General features: G+C 46.6%; 1 protein-coding gene across 6 annotated transcripts in view; it reads right to left on the bottom strand.

Moving 5' to 3' along the window:
• Positions 1-25,002, bottom strand: part of lqf (epsin homolog lqf) — a 29,886-nt gene extending 4,884 nt beyond the window's left edge. The window contains exons 1-11 of one of the 6 annotated variants that reach the window (XM_077633919.1): positions 24,932-25,002; positions 21,052-21,427; positions 20,241-20,960; positions 14,457-14,684; positions 14,310-14,364; positions 13,204-13,390; positions 11,017-11,064; positions 10,680-10,869; positions 10,029-10,125; positions 7,527-7,655; positions 4,727-4,891 (exon numbers count right to left, since the gene is read on the bottom strand). In XM_077633919.1, coding sequence (XP_077490045.1) covers positions 4,727-4,891; positions 7,527-7,655; positions 10,029-10,125; positions 10,680-10,869; positions 11,017-11,064; positions 13,204-13,390; positions 14,310-14,364; positions 14,457-14,684; positions 20,241-20,516 — 1,375 coding nt within the window. In that variant the 5' untranslated portion in view covers positions 20,517-20,960; positions 21,052-21,427; positions 24,932-25,002. Of the gene's footprint in view, positions 1-4,726; positions 4,892-7,526; positions 7,656-10,028; positions 10,126-10,679; positions 10,870-11,016; positions 11,065-13,203; positions 13,391-14,309; positions 14,365-14,456; positions 14,685-20,240; positions 20,961-21,051; positions 21,428-22,639; positions 22,782-24,931 lie in introns of those variants that run through there. The other 5 variants (XM_077633920.1, XM_077633923.1, XM_077633922.1 and 2 more) reach the window with 5 other exon arrangements.
• Positions 25,003-26,095: the final 1,093 nt, after the last annotated feature.

Here is a 26,095-nt window from a genome sequence, read left to right as displayed (position 1 = left end):
GATTTGATTGATAATTTAAGAGTGGTTTATCAGACCTCGGAGAATACCTCCAGCACACATGATCCTGCACGAAATGAAGTTTTGTGTCAAGGAACTGCAGGCAATCGTTTGTAGGAGTTTCAAAGATGAACTGTAATCCACGCCCATATTCTTTAAAAATCTTAATAATGTCCCCCGCCCTCCTTGTAAATTCATGTCGGTCAACAAACACCAGATAATCATCGACATACCTGAAAATCTTTTTTGCAAGGCCACTCTGATTCTTTTCAATATAAGAGTCAACTCGAGACAGGAAGATATCACTGAGGACGGGCGCTACTTTGGATCCGATACAAACACCTGTCTTTTGAATAAACAAATGCCCATTCCAGTCAACAAAAGTAGAAGCCAGATAAAACGACAGCACTTCTAAAAACGAAGGAACGGAAATACCACAGGCATTGACAAAGCATTGTTCATCATTATCCTCGGTAATGCAATTACTAACAAATTTCATCAGTGTGTCATGTGGCAGCGAGTAGAAGAGGTCTTTAACATCAATAATAAATGCAGATGCTCCTTTTGGATTATGATTCTTAAGGTAGTCGACAACAGCCAAAGAATTTGGCGTCTGATATGGGTCCGCTAAGGTAAGGCCTTTTAGGTGCTTTTGCAGGAAGCATGAAACGGCATGTTGCCAAGTCGACCGCTCAGTGACAATAGCACAAAAGGGTATGTCGTCCTTATGCGTTTTGGCTGAAAAGAAGACTTCGAGCCTTAGGCCTCCAGCCTTTTTAACGCTAGAGCGCAAATTCTCTAGGTTTAAACGCGACAAGAATTTCAGAGCATTTTCCTTGACCTTTGTAGCTTCGACTTTAACAGGTCTAAAATGTGCTTCCATTGCCGAATAAGCCTTTTTCTTAAACAAGTGTTCGGGTAACACAACGAAGTACCCCTCTTTGTCGGACACAACTACCCGCTGCTCACTGGATGTCAAAAAATCTACCATAGGCTCCAGGCAACGGTTGCTCTTTTTCCCACCCCCACATCTTTTCATCGCATCTACACATTCCACTATGCACCTGTAACGGTCCTCCTCAGGAACTTGCCTCGAAATGCCTCTTGCAGTTGAAATCTTTTCCACCTTATGAAGGTTTGGATGTAGGCAAAACTTTGCTCAAGTCGTGCCCTCCCGAAATGAAGGAAAGTTTCTGCGAGCAAGTGAACAGACTAAGATTGGCTGGATTTCCAGAGGACGTGCTGTTTCTAGCTTCTAGCAAGGTGCTGAAAAAAGTAAAAGAGTTCAATAGGTCACTTTTGAAGGGTTCTGAGGAGAAAAAGAAAAATATTGCAGTCATACCTTATGTTCATCGGTTTTCTCATCAACTAAAAAACGTGGGTAACAGATATGGTGTTAATGTTCCCTTCTCTGTCCCTCAGAAAGTTAGTAGTGTTTGTGCGAAGGTTGCTGCGCGCTCTAGCAGCGGTGTATGTGATAAACGAAAGCGGTGCTGCACTGTGAATCACAAGAACCGCTATGTCAGATGTTCAAAAGGAGTGGTGTATATCACATTCCCTTTTCTTGTGGCCGGACCTATATCGGTCAAACAGGCCGCTGCCTTAATGTGCGCTTGCAAGAGCATTTTTTGTTTTTGTTATTGAATAAGTCGCCTTCATCTAACCTCGCTAAGCACTGTTCAAAATGCAGCGGCTGCAAGCCTTTGCTTGACCAAACTAAAATCTTATTCTGACACCCTAATCAGCTAACCAGAGAGATTTCAGAGGCCTATCACATCCGTAAGAATCAGCACACGTGTGTGGCTGACCCTACGGTGGTTTTGCATGAAAGAGAGTTTTGTTATCTTGACGCACCTGTATGAGCACTTTTCCTGACACGCCTGCGCGATGGCTTTTGTTTTGTTTGTGATTGTTCTTCCTTTTGTGTGTTTCTCGAATAAACGCGCAGTTGCGAGTAAGCGCTTGTGTTGTTTGGTCTCCCTTGTCTGTTGTCCTAAGTGCGCTTTATATAATTTTTGAAAATGAAAAACCAACTAGCTCAGATGTCAATTCTGCTACAGGTCAATCTGTCATAGCACAAAAGATAGACAGAGCAAACAACACACACACAAACACTGTACTTTGCTCAATGCCACTGTGTGAGGAGAACAGATATGAATGAAACTTGCATGTCTAACAGGCAAGACTGAACTATAAGAGCTCATATTCTTATACAGCAAAATCAAACAAACTTACTCCGGTCTAAAATATTACCCTAGTGCCACAGTTTCAAGCATTCAGGCACTGCTCTTCGCGTTACAGAAATGAATACATACATCCAAGCAGTACAGATTCCATTATAGCCATAACTGAAAGTTGTCCACCTACAAAAACTCTATCTGCCTCTTTCTGCATCACAAGACATACGTTAGACTGGACAGTAAAAAGAAAGTGCGCAGCCCGCCTGGATTGCATCAAGAGAGAAAAATACCAGCTTTTTTCAGTGTTAACATCCCACTAGACAGACTAACTGTTTTAAGGACAAAAAAAAAAATAGGAGTAAAAACCTGAAGTGAAGCTCAGGTTTCAGCCTTGGCTCTAGTCGTTATTGAGGCGAACTTTCCATACAAAAGAAACTGGGATCTTCTGCCACAGATGTTGACGCCCTGCCAGCACACGCTTTAACCAGTGGTACTCTCACCCTGATCACAGATACCCCTATTGCTGCACTGAAGTAAACGTCCTTTCATATTTACTTTTACAAAAATGAACACCTGAAATTGGGGGGGGGTTTCGACCATTTGGAGATTTTCACAAAATCGACATCACTCAGTGGACGGTCCTGTGGATTGGTTTAAGGAGGACCGGCACGAACGGAACCATACCGTTTGCACTACTACAAGTCCTTCGCCAGCACATTCAGAAATTGTTATTGCAGGTTCCCGGTAAAAAAAATACACCAGACTACCTTGAAGACAGCTGGTCTTAACATCTTGAGTGCCCCAAAAACATTCACTACATCAACTGTGTACCAAGGAATTGAGAGAGCAAGGCAAGGTTAATTGCTCTGAGAAAACAGTGCTCTTAAAAGACATTACCACTGTTCACACTTTTCACCTGTATACACAATAGAAATCTTTACTCATACTTGAAATACTGTGCAGTTCATAAAATTTTGAGCACTAAGAAACGAAAACGGCGTACCTTTATCAGACTCGAGAGGCAAACTTAATTTCTGCACGAGCAGCATGAAAATTGCTGGGTCTCAACTACACGTATTAGTACAGCCAAACCTCGGTATAACGAACACGGACATTACAAATTATCAGCCATATCGAACTATTCGTAAATAATTTTAACAAACACACAATTTTTACCTTATATATAATTTACACAGTTGGCCATGAAACACTATGAAACATATATCGAACTCCTCTGCACCAATCTGTGCCCGTTCAGATGGCAGACAACAGGCTGTGCCGCACTAGACGAGTGACTGGTGGTGGTGCCATAAGTGTTCCCGTCAAGGTCCGAGGTTTTCTCATGCACTCCCTAACAGCAGCACAGAAGATATGGCAGCATGTAGAGTTGTAGCCCTGCAGTCAGCATGCGTCTGCTCCTCTCGTACCCATCAACAGTGCCTTGGAGGCAGCAGCATGGCTTCAGCTATATGTATCGAAATATTTTACGATTTTTACATGTTTGCGAAAACAGGGTTTCACTGTACATATAGAAAACTGCGCTCCTAGTTTTGTCATTTAGTCATTGTACAAGTCTTCTTTGTCGATGTCAACAATTTTAAATCCTCTCCTAAGCGCACCTCGTATACCTACCACTCCAATGCCACACAAGAGATTTCTTTTTTCCTCTCATTTATTCCTTTATACCCTCAAAAAATGAAGGACTAGTTTACATGACGTTGCCACAAACAACACACAAGCGCGAGTTTATTTGGAAATTTTATACGAAGCCCTCTACCCAGGCTGCACACAGGAGAGGAGTCGTTAACACTGCCATGCTGGATTATTTGCAGCGCCCCCTTCAGGTCCTGAAAATCGCAAATGCACACAGCCGACCTATTCGCAAGATGTAAAGTAGTTTCAACCAAGCCGCAGGTAGTATTGTGTCCTGTACCAGTACTGTTCCTGTCAGTACACAGAGAGCTCCATGAATAAAAAAATCTTAATTTGTATGCAAATGGGTTCCACCGACAAAAATTCAAACTGCGCTACCCATCTCGCTAGCCTGGCGGCCACTTTCCCGGGCAAGTGGTAGACAGCACGAGAGCAGATCTCCGCCAACTTAGAGAGAGTTCATCACTGCAGAATCTGAAACTGCAGGACCGTTGATAATTGGCAGTTCGGTTTGTCGCTTACCAGGCTAGCCAGCTAGGCTGCACAAGAGTGTGGAAGAAAGGAAAGTGCACCATTTTATCGCCTTTAATCTCAATTTGCCTCTGACTGACAGCCTCATGACTACACCGTTACACATCTGTATCTTTGAGCTGCGCACGTGTCACAATGCCATCCCACAGGAAACACCACGGACGTTCACCTTCTCGCTTTGGCTACCTTGTTGCAGTGAGATGGAATCCACTCATATTCAGAGTTAAGTTTTTTTTTTTTTTTGGTCAGTGAGAGCTGCAAGTTCGGGAGTGAACTTACATTTGGAGTCAACTTATGTGCAGCAATATATGGTATTTTGTTCTTAGTTGTTTGGTTCTTTTTTTTTCTCGCAAACTACAACTCACCTGGGGGTCGCGTTGTGACGAGAGCATCTAAGTTCACCAGGTTAGAATTGGGACCCAGGAAGCTTTCAGGGGTTTTCCGTTTGCTCAGCTCATCCTCCTCAGCGCTGGGCAAGACGCGACGTAGGCCACCCAGAGCCAATGCATCTCCTACCGCCCCAGTTTGTTCTAAACATTCACCAGCGACAGCCACACCAAAGTAGCATGCATTATTTTTCAAAACAGTGTTCCAAATCGCACCATGACAGAGTAAGTCGACACGGAGCGAAGGAGAATGCAGACAAATTATTGTGAAACAAGAACGGGTACAGAGGGGCAAAAATGTAATTATAAGTCACAATGGTAAAAGAAAAGCATGTGGAAGTTGTTATCAAGGCCGTTTGTTAATGTAAAGTTTTTGGGGGCGCGACCACAATGCCCAGCACGTAGAGAGAAATAGGTTCCCAAAGCAAACGTTTTATCATGATAGTGATCACAGCAGTTGCCCAACAAATAGAAGGGTATTCCAGATGAACAAATTATCAAAACCGTCAAAGTTAAGAAACAAACATTTTCACGTAAGTGTGTTGATGAGCAGGACACCGCGGCAGCCACGCCCAGAGCAGTAAGATTTGTCAGGCAAGAAGCGGCACATTTTTAGAAATGAAATGATAGTTAAAGGAGTAAGGAAAAAAAGTGTCACCACAGTGTTACCAGCATTCACCCAAAGGAGGATGCAAAATACGCGTTGCACGATGTTGAGACCACGGTTGCCCCAGTGAAGCGGCACAGGGGTGGTGATCGCCGCAGGTGAGAAAGCCATTTCGCCACAAGAACGTTGAAGGGCGATGAGTGAGGTGGCGAGGAGGTAGTGGTGGTGGTTGGCACACAAATGACGAGTGGGAGGGGAAAAGGGGGGGGGGGGGAAGAGACAAACACACAAAAACAAAACAGATCAGAGGCAGGACAGCACAGGAACACAAGCACAACACTGGTTCAAAGATTATGCATGGCTACTAAACAGACAATTTCACAATGCTAGTGGACCGCAGCCATCGTCGTGATCACCCCCCCCAATTATATCGACTGCAGGAAAAGTGTGCCTCCCAGTGACCCTCAATTAACCCTGTCCTGCCACCCTATCCCCACAAAGTTCCTTATCTCCTCCACCCCCCTCACTCTCTCTGTTCCCACTACACTTTCCCTCTGTTCCAATCCACATCGCTACCCTAATGTGTCATTAGACATCATTATCAGCCTCACTATGTCCACTGCAGGGCAAGGGCCTCTCCCATGTCTCTCCAATGACCCTGTCCTGTGCCACCTTACGGCCACCCTATCCCCGCAAACTTCTTAATCTCATCCCCCCCGCATAACTTTCTGCCGCCCCCTGCTATGCTTGTCTTCTCTTAGAATCCAGTCTATTACCCTTAACGACCATCAGTTCCCTTAACGACCATCAGTTACCTTGCATTCACATTATATGCCACTGGTCATGTACCTTCTCAAACTTGCCCTTCTGGGCGCATCCATTTTGCCATCGGGCTGTGGCAGCACCGTTCTCATCGGCAGGTTTCCCAGAGGCACGACATGGTCAAAAACTCACTTTGGTTATAGTAAAGCGAAAACGTTCATCCATCCTTCGCGTTGCATGCCCTGCCCATGACCACTTCATCTTCCTGATTTTGACTAGAATGTCATGAACTCGCTGTTCCCTGACCAACTCTGCCTCTTTGCTTCACTCAACATTACACCTATTATTTTCCTTTCCATGACACACTCTAGTTTCAGCCCCATGAGTGAGTACTGGCACAGAAGTCATAAGCAAGTTAAAAGTTGTACCAAAATATCAATCTAGGTAGTGCAAACGAGCCAAGTGACACCAAAGTGCCTGCACCAAGCCGGCCCAATTTCCAACAATTCTATGTTACAGCAAAGGTGAAACACCTTTATTAGAAATAGGGTGAGTCAATGGCCATACAAGACAAGAACGAGGACAGACACTCAAACAAAAGAAAGTAGAGAACACAAGAGAGTATGTGCCTGAAGGGTCTGCAACAAGCACACGCAGGAAATAACCTGACGTACAAAGGACCAGGGGCACAGCCCTGCACAATCCATGCAAAGTGTTGGGGAACTGAAGTGCCTCACCACTTTCGCAGTGGTTTGCACAGATTGCATGACAAGCTATGGCAGTGCACTGGTGACCTACCAGTGATGAACAGCACCACTTCTGTGCTGGTTGGCACAACACAGCCGAACCTCGTTATAATGAAACAGTCTAAAATTAAATAATGGCTATAACGAAGGAATAACAATTCCCGGAAGCTTGGTCAACATGGGCAGTAACGAAGTAATCACCAGGCCCCTTCAACTTCCTTATAACAAGGTTCAACTGCTGTTGGCTCAAGACCGTCATGTCCACTTTATCTTTGCATTCACATGGCAAGAAATAACTGACAACTGCTTGTCCTTGGCACAGGTTGTGGGGCTTCAGGTTTTAAGCCTTTACAATACAGACACTATCCACTGTTGTCGTGGAAACAAGTACAGGAGAAGCAGGTTTGCAGCTCTGCGAGAGCTTTTCAGGGGTTCTTTTATTTCTGGTCGCCTGTTTTACACAACGGAAAAAAAAAGAAAAAAGCCGATGGGTGGAGGGCTGGTAATGCATCTGCTGATGTCATCAATATTCATAACCAAAAGTCTTCAATGCTTGTCAAATAGATGCAAGCAGTAGTCTGCAATGACTTCTATACATAGAAGTCAAACTGTCCAATCACACGGTGCTGGTACTAAACTGTAGATAAGAGAATGTTCCACCCACCAGAGCTCGGACTGGTCGTGGCCGACCGTTTGCTCAGTGTGTCAAACTCATCCAGGTCGTTTCCATTGGTTGTGACAGCAGAAGACCGCCATGGATCTTGGCCGCTTGACCACGGGTCTCCGTGGCTCGCTGTCAAAGAGACCACAAAGAAATCGCTAAACTTGTTGCCGAATTTCATGGCACCAAAGATAACATTCCTTGACCGAATGTCATGATCAGCAATTTTTCTGCCTTGATTCCACCCCGGATCTGGCTTCAGCATGCCCTTAGGTGATGTGGGCCCATAATGAGAGGGGGCAGCCCTCTAATATTTTTTGCTGTTTGCTTATCTACCACAGAGAGTCCCCAGACTCGGCTGCAATGGTTTTGCTCCCTCCATGCTCACAGACGTCCCAGCTACAACTTATGGCAGCGTGCTTTAACTTTTAGGGACTGATCGCATTAGTGTCTCTTACTTTCTTTGGAACTACTAGAACATTGATTATCTGTCAACATACATAAATTATGTACACCCTCCTAATGTAGAGCCTTCAGAGGCAGCTACAAACAAAAAATTGCCGCAAGGTTAATCTGATGCCGCCAGTGACTGTCAAGAGGGCTAACGCAAGGCACTGTGCACCAAGTTCTTGTTCAATTCCGCTGCCTCCCTACACTGCAAAGCAGGTCAATATCACTCTGCCACACATCATGCACTCCACATTCCGTAAAGTTGTTAGTTCAAAATGCATAGCCCTCTTCAAGAGGGACCCTACACTCCACACAACGAAAATGTTGGGACACCTAACAATAACCTCCTGAAGTCCTCGTCGTTGTCGGTGATCTTTCCTTCTAACACCTTTGATATGATTATTGGGGCTTGGATCCAAAACATGCCTGAAATATCTTTTGCTGCACACATATCAAACTTTTGGCTGTGTGCAGCCTCGCATAAGGCTATGGTAGGAGACGCACGGACAAATGTTAAGTCAGCAGCATACAAGATACTATGAGAGCACAAGGAAATGCACATAGCAAACATCTCAACTACATAATGCAGAATCCAAAAATTCTTTCAAAGACACGGCAAGAGCAGGGCCAGGAAGGGAGTTTTAAGTTTTAATAGTCTACGAAAAAAAAAAAAGCTACTATTTGAAGAAGCCAGCAATTGGTCTTTGGGGAAAGGAAATGGCGCAGTATCTGTCTCATATATCGTTGGACACCTGAACCGCGCCGTAAGGGAAGGGATAAGGGAGGGAGTGAAAGAAGAAAGGAAGCCAGTATGAGGACTGAAAGATGAAATGTCATTTGTAGTATCTTTTTAATGATGATGGTTTAGAAAATATTATACATTACCAAGTGACTCAAATCACGGAGAGGCAACAACTTAAAACATTCACTATGACAAAGCGGAGTGACCCCCTGGTCAGATAGATAAGAAGGGGCAAAATCTGCCATAATGGTGGAATACAAAACAGACACCATTTTTATTTTACCGATTCTGATTTGTTTACATTCATGAGCTTATGGGGGATTCCAAACGACGCAGTTGTATTCTAGAACACAGCAGATAACGATTTCGTGAGCAAGTTAACTTGGTACAGTAGAAACCAACTGTCCTCGTTTTCGTGAGCCAGTCCTGTCCCAAGCACCCGCAGAAACCCATGCAATAGAGACCCAAGCGTTAGGTTGAAACTGTGGCAGTGTTTCCGCATGCTATGCAGCGAATTCCTCTTCGCAATAGTGCTTTACCCGTGCCGGGATTTTGACAGCCTATGCTTAGCACACACGGACGGCAACAGGAGATTGGCCAAAGAGAGACTCTATAGACTCCACTGGCACTTCGCCGCCACCACATTCAGCAGCTTCTCGCGTGTTGCACTCACGCCGACGCCAGGGCACAGTTACAATCTTGCTGCAGCTGTTGGTGCAGTCCACCACTGCTGCAGCACGGTGGTCGCAAACGACCGAAGGTAGGAAAACAAAAGTACACCGCGCCGGCAGCGATGTGCGAGATGTGGCTGTGTGGGCTGGCTGCAAGGCATGTTTTGCCTTGTCGCCTGCAGCTTAAAAACGCGATTTCTAGGTTCCAACAGATTAGGTTCACTCAGGTTAAAGTGGCTGCCGCAAAACTGCGCCGAGACACACACACATGCCCAAACATCGCCCTACTCTGAACGCCCTACCCTCTTTGCTGCTGCTTCCCTTCCACCAACACCTGATCAGGCAAGCGGTGAGCCTTCGCAGGGCATTAAGGACATCCCTCCAAAGCACAGAGGAAAATTAAAGCCTCATTTTTCTCAAATGGGCGTTATGTGTATACAAGGCGTTCATGCATTCTGCCTCTATCAAAATGCAGATGCTGTGGCCTGGATTCGTTCCCGGGGCCTTGGGATCAGCAGCCGAACGCCAAAGCCACTGAGCCCCCACAGCGGGTCACCCCAATGAATACCCACTGTGCTCAAGTCCAAAAGTGAACACTGCAGTCTGTGCCTGCGACAAAACCAAAAGGTGAGGAGTGCACACCAGGTTTGGAAGTGGGTGACTGCCATGGGTCATTTGCCGTTGCGGTTGTGCTCGGACGACTGCTCGTGGGGGAAGACCACGGATCCGGGGCTGCAGCCTGGTCCAGGGAAAACCGAGAAGAGAGAACCACGCCACAGTGAAAAACAATGTCTACCAGCATATCCCCTCGGAATGGCTCTCCCTCACTAACCACTTTTCAAAATTTTTCTTCCAATGCGATACTAGGTTCGCATGGTCTGAAAATGACACCAATGACTAGCCAAAAAAAGTGTGCTTAGAGTGCTGTTCATGCCCTGTTACATCAGGATCACACCACAGCCGTGTTTTCCCTGGCAACCAGTGCAATGATGCAGGCTTAGAAAAGCCAGAGATGACTAAACACTCTCAAAGCAGCAGGAAGCCTTCCCATGCTTTCTTGCTCACTGATGTCAAGCTATTCAGGCAAGAAGCGCAAATAGTGCAAATGTAACAAATATGAAAGGCTAGTTGAGGGCCTGTCTACCCTCATGGACCACCATAAAGAAAAATGATCAGGAAAGAACTGATTTTCTTTGTACATTTTGCTCATTGTTCTTTGCATCCGATGTTAGCACCAGCATGTAATGAGAAATTTTTCCTCTCTCCACTCTCCTCACTCTCAAACGTCCTCACCTGGCTGCCGTCGTAGAGTGGCATCCCCCATGGGTCGGTAGCCGTAGGCGGCTCAGCACCGGTGGGTCCTCCCGAGGCACCCAGGTTGAGGCCGAGCAGGTCATCCAGCCCAGATGCCGAGTTCGGGTGGTGCTGAGAGGACGAAGAAGGGCCAGCCCCCGAAGAGGATGCGCCGTTGTGCAGGGTCGACCTGCGGCTCGCGGCGCAACACCCGAGATGAGACAGAGCCTCCGAGCCTCGCACATCCTCTCAATAAACACTTTCTGCCATCTCTCTCGCGCACGCTTACTACGTGCCGAGCAGGTCGCCGAGTGAGAGTAACGGCGTATGTGCTTACTGTTCGGCTTGTCGGAGCAGATACTGCATGTGCATTTCAAACGAGAAACTGCGGATATAACAGATGAAAAGAGAAACAGAGAAAAAAAACGTGTTTTTCAACCAGCAACATTAACAGCCTCTCTCAATGTGCATACAGTGGTGCACTTGGGAGTCATCAAATGTGCCCAACCAACCGCAATCAGAACAACAAAGCAGTGTCTCCACAATGCATAGTGAAAAAGAAAATGCAATAAAACATGACCCATGACCAACCGGAGCCTCATACTACACTGCAATCTGTTTCCAAAGTCGCGAATTCAGTGCAGTAAGACAGCTGCAGTTGCTACGACAGGAGTCAAAGGCAGCTAGTCTAAATGGGTTGAGCAGAAAAAGCCACTAATTAAAATCACAAGCACAAACAAAAGGCAACTGAAAGTTGTAGAGCTTTGCAAATTAAGAAATGTGAAGAGCTACAAAAAAAAAGCAACAAGCAAAGTGAACCAAACATCACCCAAAGAAAGCGGTGCACACATCTGGGGTAACCACTCCCGTTTTTAAAATTGCACGCATATTGTGCTAGCAACAGTGCCCATAGTGCTTTCAAACATGTGTTTTCTAGCCATTCCTGCATGCAGGCACTAGCTGATGTCCTTATCAAGATACCACAGACATCCAGCAGATTGCCCAACATTTAAGAGTGATAAACGAAAACTAAGTACCCAAATGTCACTGCTCCAAATGTCAGGAGGATACAGTAATGGGCTATAGATGCGCCACATTAGCATACTTTTGTTCAACTTGTCAGTACAACAAAGGAAAGAGGAGGAAATACAGGTGAAGTCCGTGTCCCCTTTATCATGTCTGCGACAATGTGCAATTCGTTCATCCCCTCGGACGTATCGAAATTCAAGCGCTTACCCAAAGCTTGGGGCAGTGCAGAGTTGCACAATCACTACTACTGAATTTGCGGAGGAATAATGTCTGGCTGCTGGTTTACAAGACACGATAAGCAAACAGACCATAACGGACCATGTTAGAAAGATACAATAAGGATGGCGAAGAAACCAAGGCGGTACTGGCGCGGCGCTTCCAGAAGAGAGGCTGAAATATTCAGGGTCAGTAGGCTGCATATTTAAAAACTTCGCTTTTCTTTTTAAGAGCCACATGTTTGAAGCCACGTCTAAGGGCCACGTGTTTGAGAAATTTAGTGCACTTTCAATGCAATGCCCGGATTTCAAAATTACCAAATGTGGGCAGTCCACTAAGGAAAGACAAGAGCCCGCAAGTGGTAATGTGAACACCATGCAAGGAAAGCCACGGTACCAAACGAAAGGCACATATGTAACTGCGCCACAGCAAATTCTTGCAAAACACAACTTTGCCACTTTGTCTGTTCTGAAAGCTAGTAACTCCACCAGCAGGCGACAAGGTGCTTCGAATCGTCTGAACTGAAAAAGGGCGCCTACGTATTACACCTGCACGACACAGTGTGGACAGGTGCACTAGTTGATTGGCTTGAACATGATGGGTTACAGTACCAGCACTAAACGATGGGGAAGGAAAATGAGCTACAGACATCACTACAGTAGCCAACTCCAGAACGAAGCAGCAAACGCCCCTCACAGGAGATCCTCCAGCCAATGACATCAACCATTTGTCATAATATCATGGTCAATCCATTAATCCGTGGTTAAACTTTTCCATCTGCCAGCCCTCTGCGATGTCATGCTATTAGTTGTCAGCGGTTTAAGCATGGCGTCATGACAACCAGTAAACGCCCCTGGCTGGGCGCTTACGACGAGCAATCACTCCTCGTTGTGGAGCGTTTGCCGCTTCTTTCTAAAGTAGTATCACACTATAACTCTGAACAGTGGTTACTGGCATAACTAGGACACCCCAGCGGTATAATGCCCCAGTGTACAGGACTGCTCGAGACCCGCAGCACTGGTCCACAGGTGTTTGCGTTGAAGTGCCATTCAAGCGTTTGTCATGCCTAGCTCGTCTTCCGCCCATCTCCTTTAGCTCTAAACCCATGTCTCACTTTGTCCCAAGCTCATAGCTATCACTGATCTGCAAGATTGGATCTCAAATCATAATCAGCTAACAAGCCTGGCACACTATCGGGTGCCCACGCTGAGAAAATCCACAAAGTTAAGCAAGGACATCACCAGACCAAGGACTTCTGCGAGAAACAGTGGTTACTCACGTCTGCTGCGACTCGTTGAGTGCCATCTGGAGCCGGAGGTCGTCGTGCTTGCGGAGCCGCTCTTCTTGCTCGGCCTCCTCCTTGCTCATGGCTAGAGCCAGCTGGAGCTGGAGCTCCTCCTCTCCTGCCGTCTGTGGACGGGCACACTCCAGCTCCGAGGAGAGGCCACTTGCTCCATCACCCTCACCTGCAGCAACACAACCATTAGTACATGCATGCCTTGAGTCAAGCACCAAGACAAGTATAAAGTCAAGTGCCCACTGACAGCTTCACTGCAAAGACATTGTCCCTGGTACTCACGGTGGACCACAATGAAAACGCTTCTATTGTTTGTTCGTTTTAGTTTTCTGTTTCTCTAATCTAGACTAGGTTCCCATTCTCATTGGGGTCCATACAGTCCCTCTGCGAGAATTCTCATGACCTATTTTGTGCATTACAGGTCCGGTGGAGAAAAGACTGCTGATTACCCATTTCGTGCATTACATGGCCCTCAGAGTGGTGGAGACAAGACTGCTGATTACCGATTTTGTGCATCACATGGCCCTCAGAGTGGTGGAGACAAGACTGCTGATTACCGATTTTGTGCATCACATGGCCCTCAGAGTGGCGGAGACAAGACTGCTGATTACCTATTGTGTGCATTACATGGTCCCCAGAGTAGCGGAGACAAGACTGCTGATTACCTATTTTGTGCGTTACATGGCCCCCTGAGTGGCAGAGACAAGACTACTGATTACCTATTTTGTGCATTACATGTCCCTCAGAGTGGCAGAGACAAGACTACTGATTACCTATTTTGTGCACTACAAGTCCTCGGGGTAGCGGAGATATAGGCTAAGTGGTGAGGTAAGTAAGCTTGCTGGTATAATATGGTTGGGGCTAGCACAATGTTAAATGGAGACATCTGAAAGAACCACCTGTCCTGCAGTGGCCTTTATTTCTCTGATTATAATATGATACCACAGCGGTGGGGCTGGTAAGGAGTGATGATGGCTGCTGCAAAGTCTTCCCAACACCAACTGTAGAATTCTTCAGCTTTGGTTGCATACACATGAAGTACTTCTAGCGGTTCGGTGTACAGCGCTCCCAAAGAGAGGTGTCCTCACCTCTGGGTGATGTCGCATCAGAGTTGTACGAATCTCGCCGACTGGTGCTGCCATACTGAAATGCAAAAAAATGAGCAAGATACCTAATCATTCTTTACCTGCACAAGTGATTTGTACATCTAAAAGGTACCGAAGCGGTCTACATACCCTGGACAGGGCCTCAGAGCCCGTGCGGGCGGTGGCCTGGGCGAAGCGCTCCTTGGCCTTTAGGGCGCGGGTGCGCTCGGCACGCAGCCGCTCGTCGTCCTTGAGCAGCGCCACCAGCTGCTTGGACTTTTCGCGCACGTTCACCCCCTGGTCCTTGTTGTCCTCCGTGTGCTGGAAGTCCTTCAGCGTCTGGATCGCAAAGATGTTTTCCTTGCACTGCTGGCCCACCTGTGCAGACACATGCAAAGAGGAGCACAAACTTCTGTGTCATTCACAGAAACTAGGCCCACCATCACCAAAATCAATGGGGGAACAGGAGCATACATCAACCATGAAAACACACAGAGACCACAAGTTCCGTGTCATGGTAATAAGTTTAGAAATTTAGCAATAATTGCACTGCCAGTGCAACTTCAATGCTATAAATTCTACATGCTTTATTTTGCTTTCACAGTAGGTAACTCAGTTCATTCGTTTGAAGTGATGACTATGGCACACTGTAAGCTAAGTACTGCTGCATATCGTGTTACTATCAGTACTACTCAAGCCCTTAATAAGCTACAAAATGTTTCACAGGCTACTTTGTTACTTTGATGTGAAGTTTCATACTAAACATATTGCTCGACTGACACGGTGTGATGCAATGGGCCAGCTCTTGTGCAGTTTATGTTCTAGACCGCCGCAAGAAAATATGCGATACAATCGGTACCAGTAATGTCAAAATGACATCCAGGCTTTGAGGCACACTGTGCTTGAGGGCCCAATTTTTTCACCACTCGGAGTTCGCTACTTCAAAACTCCATTCTAAAATCCAATCTAAAATAATTGCCAGATGACCCCTCGGTTGCTCACCTACCTCTACCTCGCCTCACAAGCCCTACAATGCCATTAATACCCGTGTCAGACGGGCTAATTTAATGCCTTTAAGCGCTTACCACCTTAAATTTTAATGGCATTAGTCTTACTGCCATTCACAGCCTACTGAGTTCCCAACTCATTCACCTGAGCAATGCATACTCTCGTCCCTAACCAGCAGCAAATGGTTAATTAATAACTTTGTAAGATGAGGCATCTCTACAAACGGTGCCGTTTTTACGAGAACTTCTGATAGATACTCTCGACTTGTGTGCTGACACAGAGTTTATGGCTACTTTTTCGACCTGTCAAGCCAGAACAGCGGTATTTGCTGCAAAATTTTTATATTGCATCCAGAGATATTGTGCTCATTAGCACTGTTTATATTCAGGTGAAGCTTTTGACTGCTTTCGTGTAATGACGTGTAATTTCGTGTAATGACATTAAATGTGGACATGTAGCAACAACTCCAAAAAGAATGGCATTACCAAACTTAAGGCCTTACGCATTTACTACGATTTCTTGTACGCATGCGGCACGGGTATAAAAATGCAACTAAAACACATTTCACATAGCTTCTACAGCACTTGATGGAATGCTCCCAAAGTGGTGCTATGCTTCTGACCCGGCTGCCACAGAGTAACTCAGCAAAACGAGAATTCTGGTTATGAGCACGTGGCCTCCACTAAAGAGACGGGCAGCTGCTATGAACTGCCAAAATCTCACACGCACCTTCACAACACTCTTATCCGGGAGAAGCTGCAGAAAACCAGCAGAAGCAGCAAAATCAGAAACAAAACAAAAATGACTCGTACTGTATTCAATGAGATGCCACACATTGCCGTGTTGTACTTTATGAAGGTGCCTGTTATCAAATGGAGAGAGCGAAGCATAGCAAACTCGACTAGAGGATCCTCGAGGCATAGTTAGAAACTCAAGTTAATCTATCACCTCTCCCGAACTACAGCTTGTAGCATGGCTCCTTCAAATGAAAGGTATGGGTTAGCTGATGCACTGGACGCTGCCTGCGCTGGTGACCCCATTGCACCGCGTGTGAATAATGCGTGACCTTCATCGCGCTGACAGAGTAAACAACAAATGCTCTGTATGCTCGTAATCATGACGACGAATATCTTCCATTTTTTTAGCAATCACAGCAACTTTAAATAACGGTGAGGGGGTGTTGTTTTTTAACGGTGTTCCTTCCGTCACCAAATGTGCAAAAGCACACCATACATGTCATCTATCTGCCAAATAAAAAACATGGGAAGAAGGACGACTGACCACGCCAACGGAATGGCGTTCACATCACCTCTTCCTAATCCCTCACTTTTGAGGTGAAAGCTCCACTTCTCCCATACAAACCATAAAGGTCATGTAACGGTACAGATATAACAGAAGAAAATTGTGGTGTAGGTGAGAACTGAAACCGGGCCTCCAGCATGTGAGACAGGGACGCTTCCACTACGTCACAACTGTTCCGACGCTTGGAAGTGAAGCAGGCGCGTCTAGTGAATGCACAGATGTCTAAGAAACGTATCTTTGAGATATGTACTGAGGCGTGCATGAATAATTTAATTATGAGCATGTAAATTAGATATCCCAATTAAGCGAGTAGCAAAGTATGTTTCCGGTGAATTTCCTTCATGCATGGCGTGCAGTCGTAGCGCCATCATATGGCACCCACTGAAACCGCAACATGCAATGTACGGCGAAGGTCCAGCAGATGGCGCGCGTCTAGTGAATGTACAGATGTATCAGAAACGTATCTTCAAGTTGTGTACTGAGGCGTTCATGATGAAAATCGTGATATGCAATAAAGTTTAATCAACAGAAACCATGTCTAGCCAAGCATAACCGACCGTTCACTCCAACCGACAAGATTCGGCCGAGTTGAACCACAGCCGAATTTTTTCCAGTGCGCTACCACCCGAGTGAGCAGTGCCAGCCCAAGTCTGACTCACAGCAGCCTAAAAATCTGCGGCACAGTTCTTTTTTTGAGTATCAAGTATTGTTGAAATGCACAATACACTAAAAATGTATTTTTGATGCCGACACTTTCATTTTTTTTTCAAGCAATACCTAATATCACTACACAAAATATATCGATACTCTCTATTGATACTGCCAAAATATTCACCTATCTACTCCGATGCGCCACACCTTCTGAACACTCCAGCATGGTGCATTTGAGGCGCAAATAAATATACACTATATACTCTGGCAACTGTAAGATGCATCAATTTGAGTTCGATGAAATGCAGCTTGTACACTAGTAGATCTAAGGTACAGTGCTAGGATCATCATCGTGCAAGCATTTTTTGAAATGTTAAGCGACGCCAGGTTTTCAAGCACCTAAAGCTCCTCCACTGTGGGTCCCTGTTCACTGCCACACCCCCCCCCCTTATTCTTCCACCTAGTAGCAGGCCTCTGGATGACCCCCAGGGACTTTCATAACAGCTCTAAGTGACAAGACAACAAGAAGGCCAAGGATGACAGACAGCAGTTCTGCCATGTGTCATCCTTGTCCCGTTCATCATCTTGTCACTTTGTGCTGTTACGAAAGTAATGTCAGATCAACAAGGCCCCCCCCCCCCCCCCCGCAACAGCATGTGTCCCCCTGGGGACATTCGAGCTCACATCAGAACTTCTTTTCACAACCAAAGTCAATTTCTTTTTTCGCTTGTTATGTGGCAAGTCCTCCCTCCTAGGAAGTTGCATCATTTTTTTCACATTCCATGTCTGTTGACCCCAGCTAAAAGCTTGCAGCCAACGACAAAAGCTTCCAAATGTGATGTCAAAGTAAACGCCTGACATCACCAGTTACAAGCAAAAAGGCCTAAATGGCAGCAAGAGAGCTTGCACAGACCTTGGCGTGAATTTTGTGTCTGCCCAACAGTGCGTGCAGCTGTAAAATTTGGCCAAGGTGATAATGAGCACATGCATCTTTATTTTAACTATTTGTTTACTTCTTTAAAGATCTCAGTCCGAGATTACATGAAGTGAGGGGGGGGGGGGGGGGGGGCAGCTTATGGGAAAAAAACAGTAATAAAATCATGATGAAGAGTTCTCGACGGCTAGCCAGAGTCAAAACCTCCATTAAGGGCTTTTTGAGTTCTCGCTCCTTGTAGGCAATGCAAGTTACTATTGTACCGATAATACCAGCATATTCACATAGAACATGTATGTTTATGAACGTAGCTTTGTCACTGCACACAGCATGTGCCATGCAGTAAAACTTATGATAATTCAAGCTCTGGAATTCATACTGTCAGGGGGGGGGGGGGGGGGGGTAACGAAAGGCAGGCAGAAAGTGTTGAGGAGCAACAAACTGTTCACTGGTCCACCTGCGCCCATTGCAAAAGAAACTCTACAGCAGCAACAAACACCTGTACTTGGTGCCCGTCTGACCAGGATGAGCATCGCTGGTACCCGTTTTCGATTTGAATGTGACACTGAAATTTCTAAACAACTAGTGTGCCCTGTCAACCAGTCACAAACTGGCACAAATGGCCACATAATCAGCTGAGGAGAATAAAGCGCAGTAGAAACCAGTTCTTTAGAAAGTTTCTAGCGTTTCAGAGAGCCCTTGATTGCCTGCAACAAATCTTGCCCCTACCATGTAACCAAGAAGAAGCTTGTTCGTACTGAAAGTCATAACTACACTGCAATAATGCAGATGCCTTTCTTTCTGAGAGAACCCTAGTGTGTGAGCCCTTTTTCTTTTCTGTTCACTCCAGCTGCGGGACACCTGCCGTCTAAGTGAAGGGCCATGACCCACTTTAATGAGCTGAAGAGGCCTCTGCTTACTGCCAGAGTAGAGGATATTTCTCAGCTAAAACTCCCGCCTTCACACATGTCAAGCAAAGTGCGTCATGTTGACATTTGCAACGTTCGCAACACAAAATCAAAACAGAAATCGGACCCACTGCAAGATAGGAGACTGGAACAGAGCACAGTAGGTTAGCAAACAAATAAGAGTTAAATATCCCAGCCAACAACGACAAGAGCAAGTGGGCATAGGCATGGCATGTAAAGCGAACTGATGGTCACTTAGCGTAATGGATTCCAAAGGAACGCAAATGCAGAAGGAGGCAATGAGAATTGGGTAGACAGGATTAGCAAGACTGTGCAACAGGACAGGGTTAATTATGGGGATGTGACAGAGGCTTTTATTCAGCAGTGGATGCAGGTGGGCTGAGGATGAGTCAATACAGAGCTTAGAAGTAATAAGCTCCAATAGCACGGCATCTTTCCCAGCGCAAGAGCCTCCTTTTTGTGCCTCTTGGTAAACTGCATTTCACAGGCCAACACTAACCAGCCATATATAGCACAATCATTTCTGTCACCGTTAGCAAGTGGGGAAAAAAAAAAAAGATGACTACACTCCTGTGGTTTACCAGCATCCGTGCGTCCGGATGTGCGCGGTGTACAAAACCACAATGAAAACATCGCTTCGCTTTTCTCCCAGTTGAGTTACATGTTTATGCAGTTAGAATGCTCCAGCATGCACCATTAGCTTCTCATGTTATCAGGATACGTATTCTGTCACTGCCCTGAGTACCACAACCATCATCATCATCAGCCCAAATACAGGGCAAAGGCCTCTCCCATGTCTCTCCAATTAACCCTGTCCTTTGCCAGCTGCGCCCACTGTATGCCCGTGAACTTCTTAATCTCATCCGCCCACCTAACTTTCTACCGCTCCCTCCTACGCTTGCTTTCTCTTGGAATCCACTCCGTTACACTTCAGGACCAGCGGTTGTCCTGTCTTCGCATCACATGCCCTGCCCAAGCCCATTTCTTCCTCTTGATTTCGAATAGGTGTCATTACACAGTCACCATTACAAAACTTCATTACTGAATACATATCCAAGCTGTGAGGAAGTGAGCTGAAACCAGCCACAAGTTCATGCACGCAGACCTTACCTTTTCAGAGCCGGTCTTGATGAGGTACTCCAGCAGTACGAGCGCCTTGTAGACATGCCGCCAGTTCTTGCCGTGGTCGTTGAGGCGCTTCCAGATCATCTGCATGATCTCAGTGAAAGCCACCACATTGTACGAGAGGTCAGCGATCTCGCCCATCAGGGTCGAAGGCGGCCCCCAGGGGTCATTGGAGGTCGCCTCGCGGACCTTCACCTGAGCGTCCGAGTAGTTCCGCACCACATTCTTGACGTTACGTCTGAGGCCGTGGACGTTCATCATGAGGACGAAAGAGGCACAGCAGAAGGCCCGACGGGACTGGTCAAACACAGCTGCTCACTGGGCAGACAATGACGGGCACACACACTGCCGCCAGACAGCAGTCCAGCAGAAGACTCACGCTTGCAAACAGCGCGCACTAGCAGACGAGTCTTCAAGACGATGGTTTACCGCAGTTAAGCACAATACGTTGTTTGGTCAGCTGGCTTTATTTCTGATGATGGCCTCAAGCGCAGACGGCAGCGAATGAAGGACAGTTCGGCACACTTAAGCTAGCAGAGCGGCCTAGAAGACGGCAAGTCCAGCAGGGGGCGGACGCACTTTCTTTAGTGTTCTTGAAGCAGGTGATCAAATGAGCTTAGACGACATTCAAAATATGGCACACATGATAAACGATGACGAGCGTTTTTACGTCCAGATGGTAGATTATGATCTTCTTCTTGTCCTCTAAAAAAGGAGAAAGATAAACGACAAAAGTGAGCGCCAAGCACCTCTAGCAAGACACCAAACCGAACCACAAACAATGTGCCAGGTCTACCTTCTCTTCACGAGTGGCCAACCATGAGGTAGGACCCTGGGCAGACGCCTCCGTGTCTTGGAGCAGACTATGCTGCCGTGGTCGCCGTATGCAGGAGTGCTTCACTCAGTGAAACACGGCTGCGGAATTTTTGGGAGGAGTTCACAGAGGGGTTTGCTTGAGCTTGGGTGGTGCAAAGGCGCTGTCACTGAGCAGCCTGGCTTTTGAAAATTTTGACCGACAATGGGGGAAGGTCACGGAAGAGAAGGGGGTGAGGGTCGCCGTCAACTGTACGGCAGGGACAGCATGTCACGCGATGACGACTGGGCGACACGGGGGCAACTGCTGCAGCGGCGTCAGCGACACACGGCGCGGTGGTATCCTGGCAGAAAACAACCTGCACAAAGTTGCCAAACAAGGCGGCTCATGAGAACTACGTTATGAGAACAAATAATAAACACTAACAGACTTGACTATGGTCTAGTATGCACATACTAGAGGGATGCACATGACCTTCCTGCCATGCACATGCAGCTCTCTATAGACTTGTTGCATATGACACCACGGTCATTGTGATTTTGGTCCATGCATAGCCTTCACAGTGCATGCCAAAGGAGGCTGCAACTAGTGGGTGCGATAAACACAACCATTTGCCATGCTTTTGCTTCCCAATATGGTGGTTAACTATGACCTCATTGCAACCCATGACCAATGCACCTTCTGTATTTATCATCCAATAATACAAGCTTATGGAGCAACCCAGGAGCTCTGAACAAGTCTTGGAAGACCAAGTTGGGATGATTGGTTTTATGGGGTTTCACATCCCAAAGTAATTCAGGTTATGAGGGACGCCATAGTGGAGGGCTCCGGATAATTTCGACCACCTGTGGTTCTTTAACGTGCCCCGACATCACACAGTACATGGGCCTCTAGCACTTCGCCTCCATCGAAATGCGACTGCCGCGGCCAGGGTTGAACCTGCATCTTTCGGGTCAGCAGCCGAGCACCATAACCACTAAGCCACCTCTAAGTTTGGATTATGTATGTAGCTACATGGAGAGCAATGACAGCAATGCATTAGATTAGACGATTTCTTTTGTGCATATGCATTAATTGCTGTTCCACAAAGATTGCATGCAAAATGCCTCATTCTTGAACGATGCTGCAGCCCACGTACCAATCTATACCACACACATTTGTCAGTCATGCAAGAATGACCACTAACACTAGCACGCTAAGCAAACTCCTTCAGCGGAAAGAACCGACTGCAGTCAAACAAAGTACACAACTACGTAGTGAAACAATAAATGTAGTCTTGGCAGCGCAAACCTTGCATAAAAAGAACACCAGTGCCAGCCTGAGATACCGGAAAGCCAACCAGCTCGACTCTCCAAACCCAAACGACCGGAAAAGCATGCTCAAGAAGATATAGGATGTAAAACAAGTGCCAAGCCCTATCAGCTGCAAAAGCACATGCCTGTCTATGCAACAGGGTCAGGGACGTCAACATAGCTGACACCACCCCCGAAGCCTAGCCTAATGTAGCATGCCTTCACAGTAAATAGCCATAAACCTGCGGGGCAGAACTCAACAGATGGCTCCCACATACCGCAAGTCATTCCACGAACTCAAACATGCCGACAGGGGACAAATGACCGTGCGACAATTCACCAGGGTCTTCAAAATGCACAGCTATCGACAACGAGGCGACAAACGGCGAAATGCACTAGAGTGCGCTTCCGCTCCAAGGAAAAAAAAAATAAGAAAAATCAAATCAACGGCCGCTAAAGGAACAACTGTGTGCGATATTACGACCTCTCCCGTCGCGTCCTCTGCGTCAACTTTTTTTTATCGTCTGCTCCGACACGACCGCCTGTGCGTCGCGCCCAAGCCGAAGGAAACGCAAATAAAAAAAAACTGACGTCATCGAAACTTCCTCTAACGCACCAGCCCTTCAAAGCCCGCCCGCAGTATCGGCGTTCCTTTACTTTTATTCGCGCACATAGGCGCGCGCTCCGGTGACTGCGGAATCCAATTAGGTGACCACCGATACCCCACAGAAACAGCGCGGCAGCTCCTAATTGAGGTAATGCCGAGATAAACAGCCTGCTACGTAAATGGGTGAAGGGTAGATAACAAAAAAAGGAGGGGGGATCCAGGATGCGACAGCAAAGCGCAGTGTGTCGGCGCCGCCGAAGCCAGCAAGGGTTGGAGCAGACGATACGACCTTCCGAGCGCTCAGCTGAAGACCTCGGGAGTTTCACCAGACTTTTTTTATTGTTTATTCTGCGTGTCTTGCTCGTACGAGGCTGCGGCATCAGGAATGTCGCTTTTTTTTTTCGTTTTGTTTCGCTGGAACGTCACATGTAATACACCAAGGCAAACCACCGTCGCTGCTAAGATTCAGTTCAGGATACATCGAACCACTTCGCGCGCATCGAGTTGACGTCGCCGGCAAACGTGCTTTGCTTGCGGTTCGGGCGTACACCCTCAAAAAAAGAAATGTTTCAAGCGCAGCCATGCACTGACCGAGCCTTTGTCTTTTTTGCAATTATTTTCCTGGAGACAGTTAGGGGTGCGATCGCGGGAATCATGGATCCAGTAGGCAGGATCGCTTCATCGTGAAAACGCAACCCACGCGCGCCGTTTTCTCGCTAAAATCTTCGCACGTCTCAAGTGTCATGTTTTTCCTGCTTACGTAGCAGAATCCTTTCCCCGTTTGCGTCAACCAGTCGGCCAGCATCGATTTGGACATTCCCCCACCTACGAAGCCTCCGTGCGACGTCAAAGACCGTCTACGGGTTGCATACTAACTAAACCAGAATGGAACAACTAAACCAGAATGTAAAGACCGCAGAAACGCACACGACGCGAGCCTGTAAGCGGTTGTCCGAAACGTAGAAACGGACGTCTTTCAAAAGCCATAAACGAAACGACGATGCCGTATACGTATAACAGGGAAGAGAAGACGCGGAAGAAGTGAAGTCACGACGATTTTGCGGCCAGCGTCGATCCGATGGCCCGACAAGGGGAAAAAAATAGCTCGCGAGGAGGAGTTATCGGTCTTTCACGCTCTTTTTACGTGCAGCACCTGTTCGATGTGTGCGTCCGCCGACGGCGTCGGGGTGGGGAAAAAGCCACGACTTGGCTCCGTCCCACGAAAGGACGTCGGTCCCTGGCCGTCGCCCGCCTACACCACTTCCAATTAGCTCCGCCGCTCGCACGCAAGGGGTGGTTGACTCGTCGGCTAGTTGGATGAAGCACGCTAGGAGCAGCGGGTGGGGGATCGACCAAACGCGCGCTTCTAGGAAGTCAGCATCTCTCTCTCTACATTTTTCTTTTCTGATCAGGCAGAGTCACAAGGCCCCCTGCGTCACGGGAGTGCTCGGAAAGTCACACGGCCTTGCATAAGACGTCTTCTGCTAGCCGCTGTTGCCCTTCTACGCGCAGCGAAAGAGAGAAAAAACAAACAAGTAGTAAAAGACGAAACGGGACTCGAGGAGTGTCGGCTAACTACTGCACTACTACAGTTACCGAGCGAGTCCGAAACGGTGGTGGCGCTTGGTTTAACCAGCTCCGTTCACCTCGCTAGAGATAGCAATTTCTATTGCGCGCACACCCAAGCGAAGCGAAGTAAAGCAGCGACTGTCACTGGGCGAAGGACCGCGCTCAAGCTATGCGAGGCTCGTGAGAGAGGGGTCTTTAAAGGGGCCCCTGTCGCCGATAGGCCTAGCCGAAACAGCAAACGTCACCCGCGCGGATAGCTCAAGCAGCGGCTGACAAGCGCCCGGCGAGGCACGACGGTGTTTCGGGGACGATTTGAAGCACCCGAGGCGTTTGCGATCGTGTACCCGTACGCGTACGCGGAGAAATTCAAGCGCTAAACGGAACACAAACTTACATTTGATCAGTTGACCCATCCAGCGGAAGTCGGCTGCGGATGGATCTTTACGCAGGCGAGCAACAAACCGGAAGTCCCTGGAGCGATTAATGATGATGATGGCTTTAATAAAATGTTACTTGTTTTGCTTATTTCTTAATTTTTTTCTTTCATTGCAATGTCTTTTTGCTTTCAAGTATAATACAATTTTGCAATCATTTTTAACTTATTGTAATTAGTTTAATCTTTGAATGAAAATTGAAAAGTAAATATTGCTTGTTAAATCATGCGATGTGTGAGTAGTTTTATTAACTATTTAATTCAATTAATGTTTCAGGCGCTTCGCTCTAGCAGTAATTTCAACACACCCATAGTTTTTCTCAAAACTACACTGTACCAAAACAGAACAAAAGGTGATAATGATAGTGATTTTTTTAACGAGCGGGCGATTTAAAAAAAATGTGCCCTGGCCTGTTACAGAAAAAAATAAAAAATTAAAACACGAACAAAACAGCGAAAAACTATCAGTGAACACTGACGCTATCTGAGCATCTTTTTTGAAACAAAATTGCTCACCTTCCCGCCTAAACACTTTGAAATGGCTGCGTTCAACGGCGCGGCGTTCCACAGTACCTGTCGGAGGAGTAAGTATTCTTTCTGCTATTTTTATCGACTTTCAGTGGATAAAATTAGTTTGATATCAACATATATAGAACAAGAAACAAGTAGATATCAGAATTTTAACTCTACACATGTCCGCTGGGACTCAACCCGGTTATTTTGACCGCTCTTTTGAGATGGCTGTGGTAATAGCAGTAAAAAAATACTGCTGGGGCTAAATCACATCTTTTTTTTATAGGAGACAGGCCTCGCGTTTCTGATGAGACTGCCGAAGCAGCTTTGCAAAGAATTGCACAAGCAGCACATCGGACATTGACCGATCGGATAGCGACGACGGCACTATTGGAGGTTAGAGGGCTGCAGCATGAAAACAAAATTGTTTTGCACAAAATGTTAGCAGTTCTTCTCCATAACAAAGGACAGAAGATTTTTTTGAAATTGCACACAGGAAGTGAGCGCAACGAAAAATTTTTCAGTTGAACAAGGCTGCTTTTTATGTCATTTTTTTGCTACTTGTACTTTTGTCATAATAAACGTACTTTTTCACACAAGTTTCACAGCTAT

The sequence above is a fragment of the Amblyomma americanum genome, chromosome 8 (assembly GCF_052857255.1).
Source record: "Amblyomma americanum isolate KBUSLIRL-KWMA chromosome 8, ASM5285725v1, whole genome shotgun sequence".
NCBI classification, from domain to species: domain Eukaryota; kingdom Metazoa; phylum Arthropoda; class Arachnida; order Ixodida; family Ixodidae; genus Amblyomma; species Amblyomma americanum.
The sequence above is the reverse complement of the archived record's forward strand: the minus strand, read 5'-3'. Positions and strand labels throughout refer to the sequence as shown.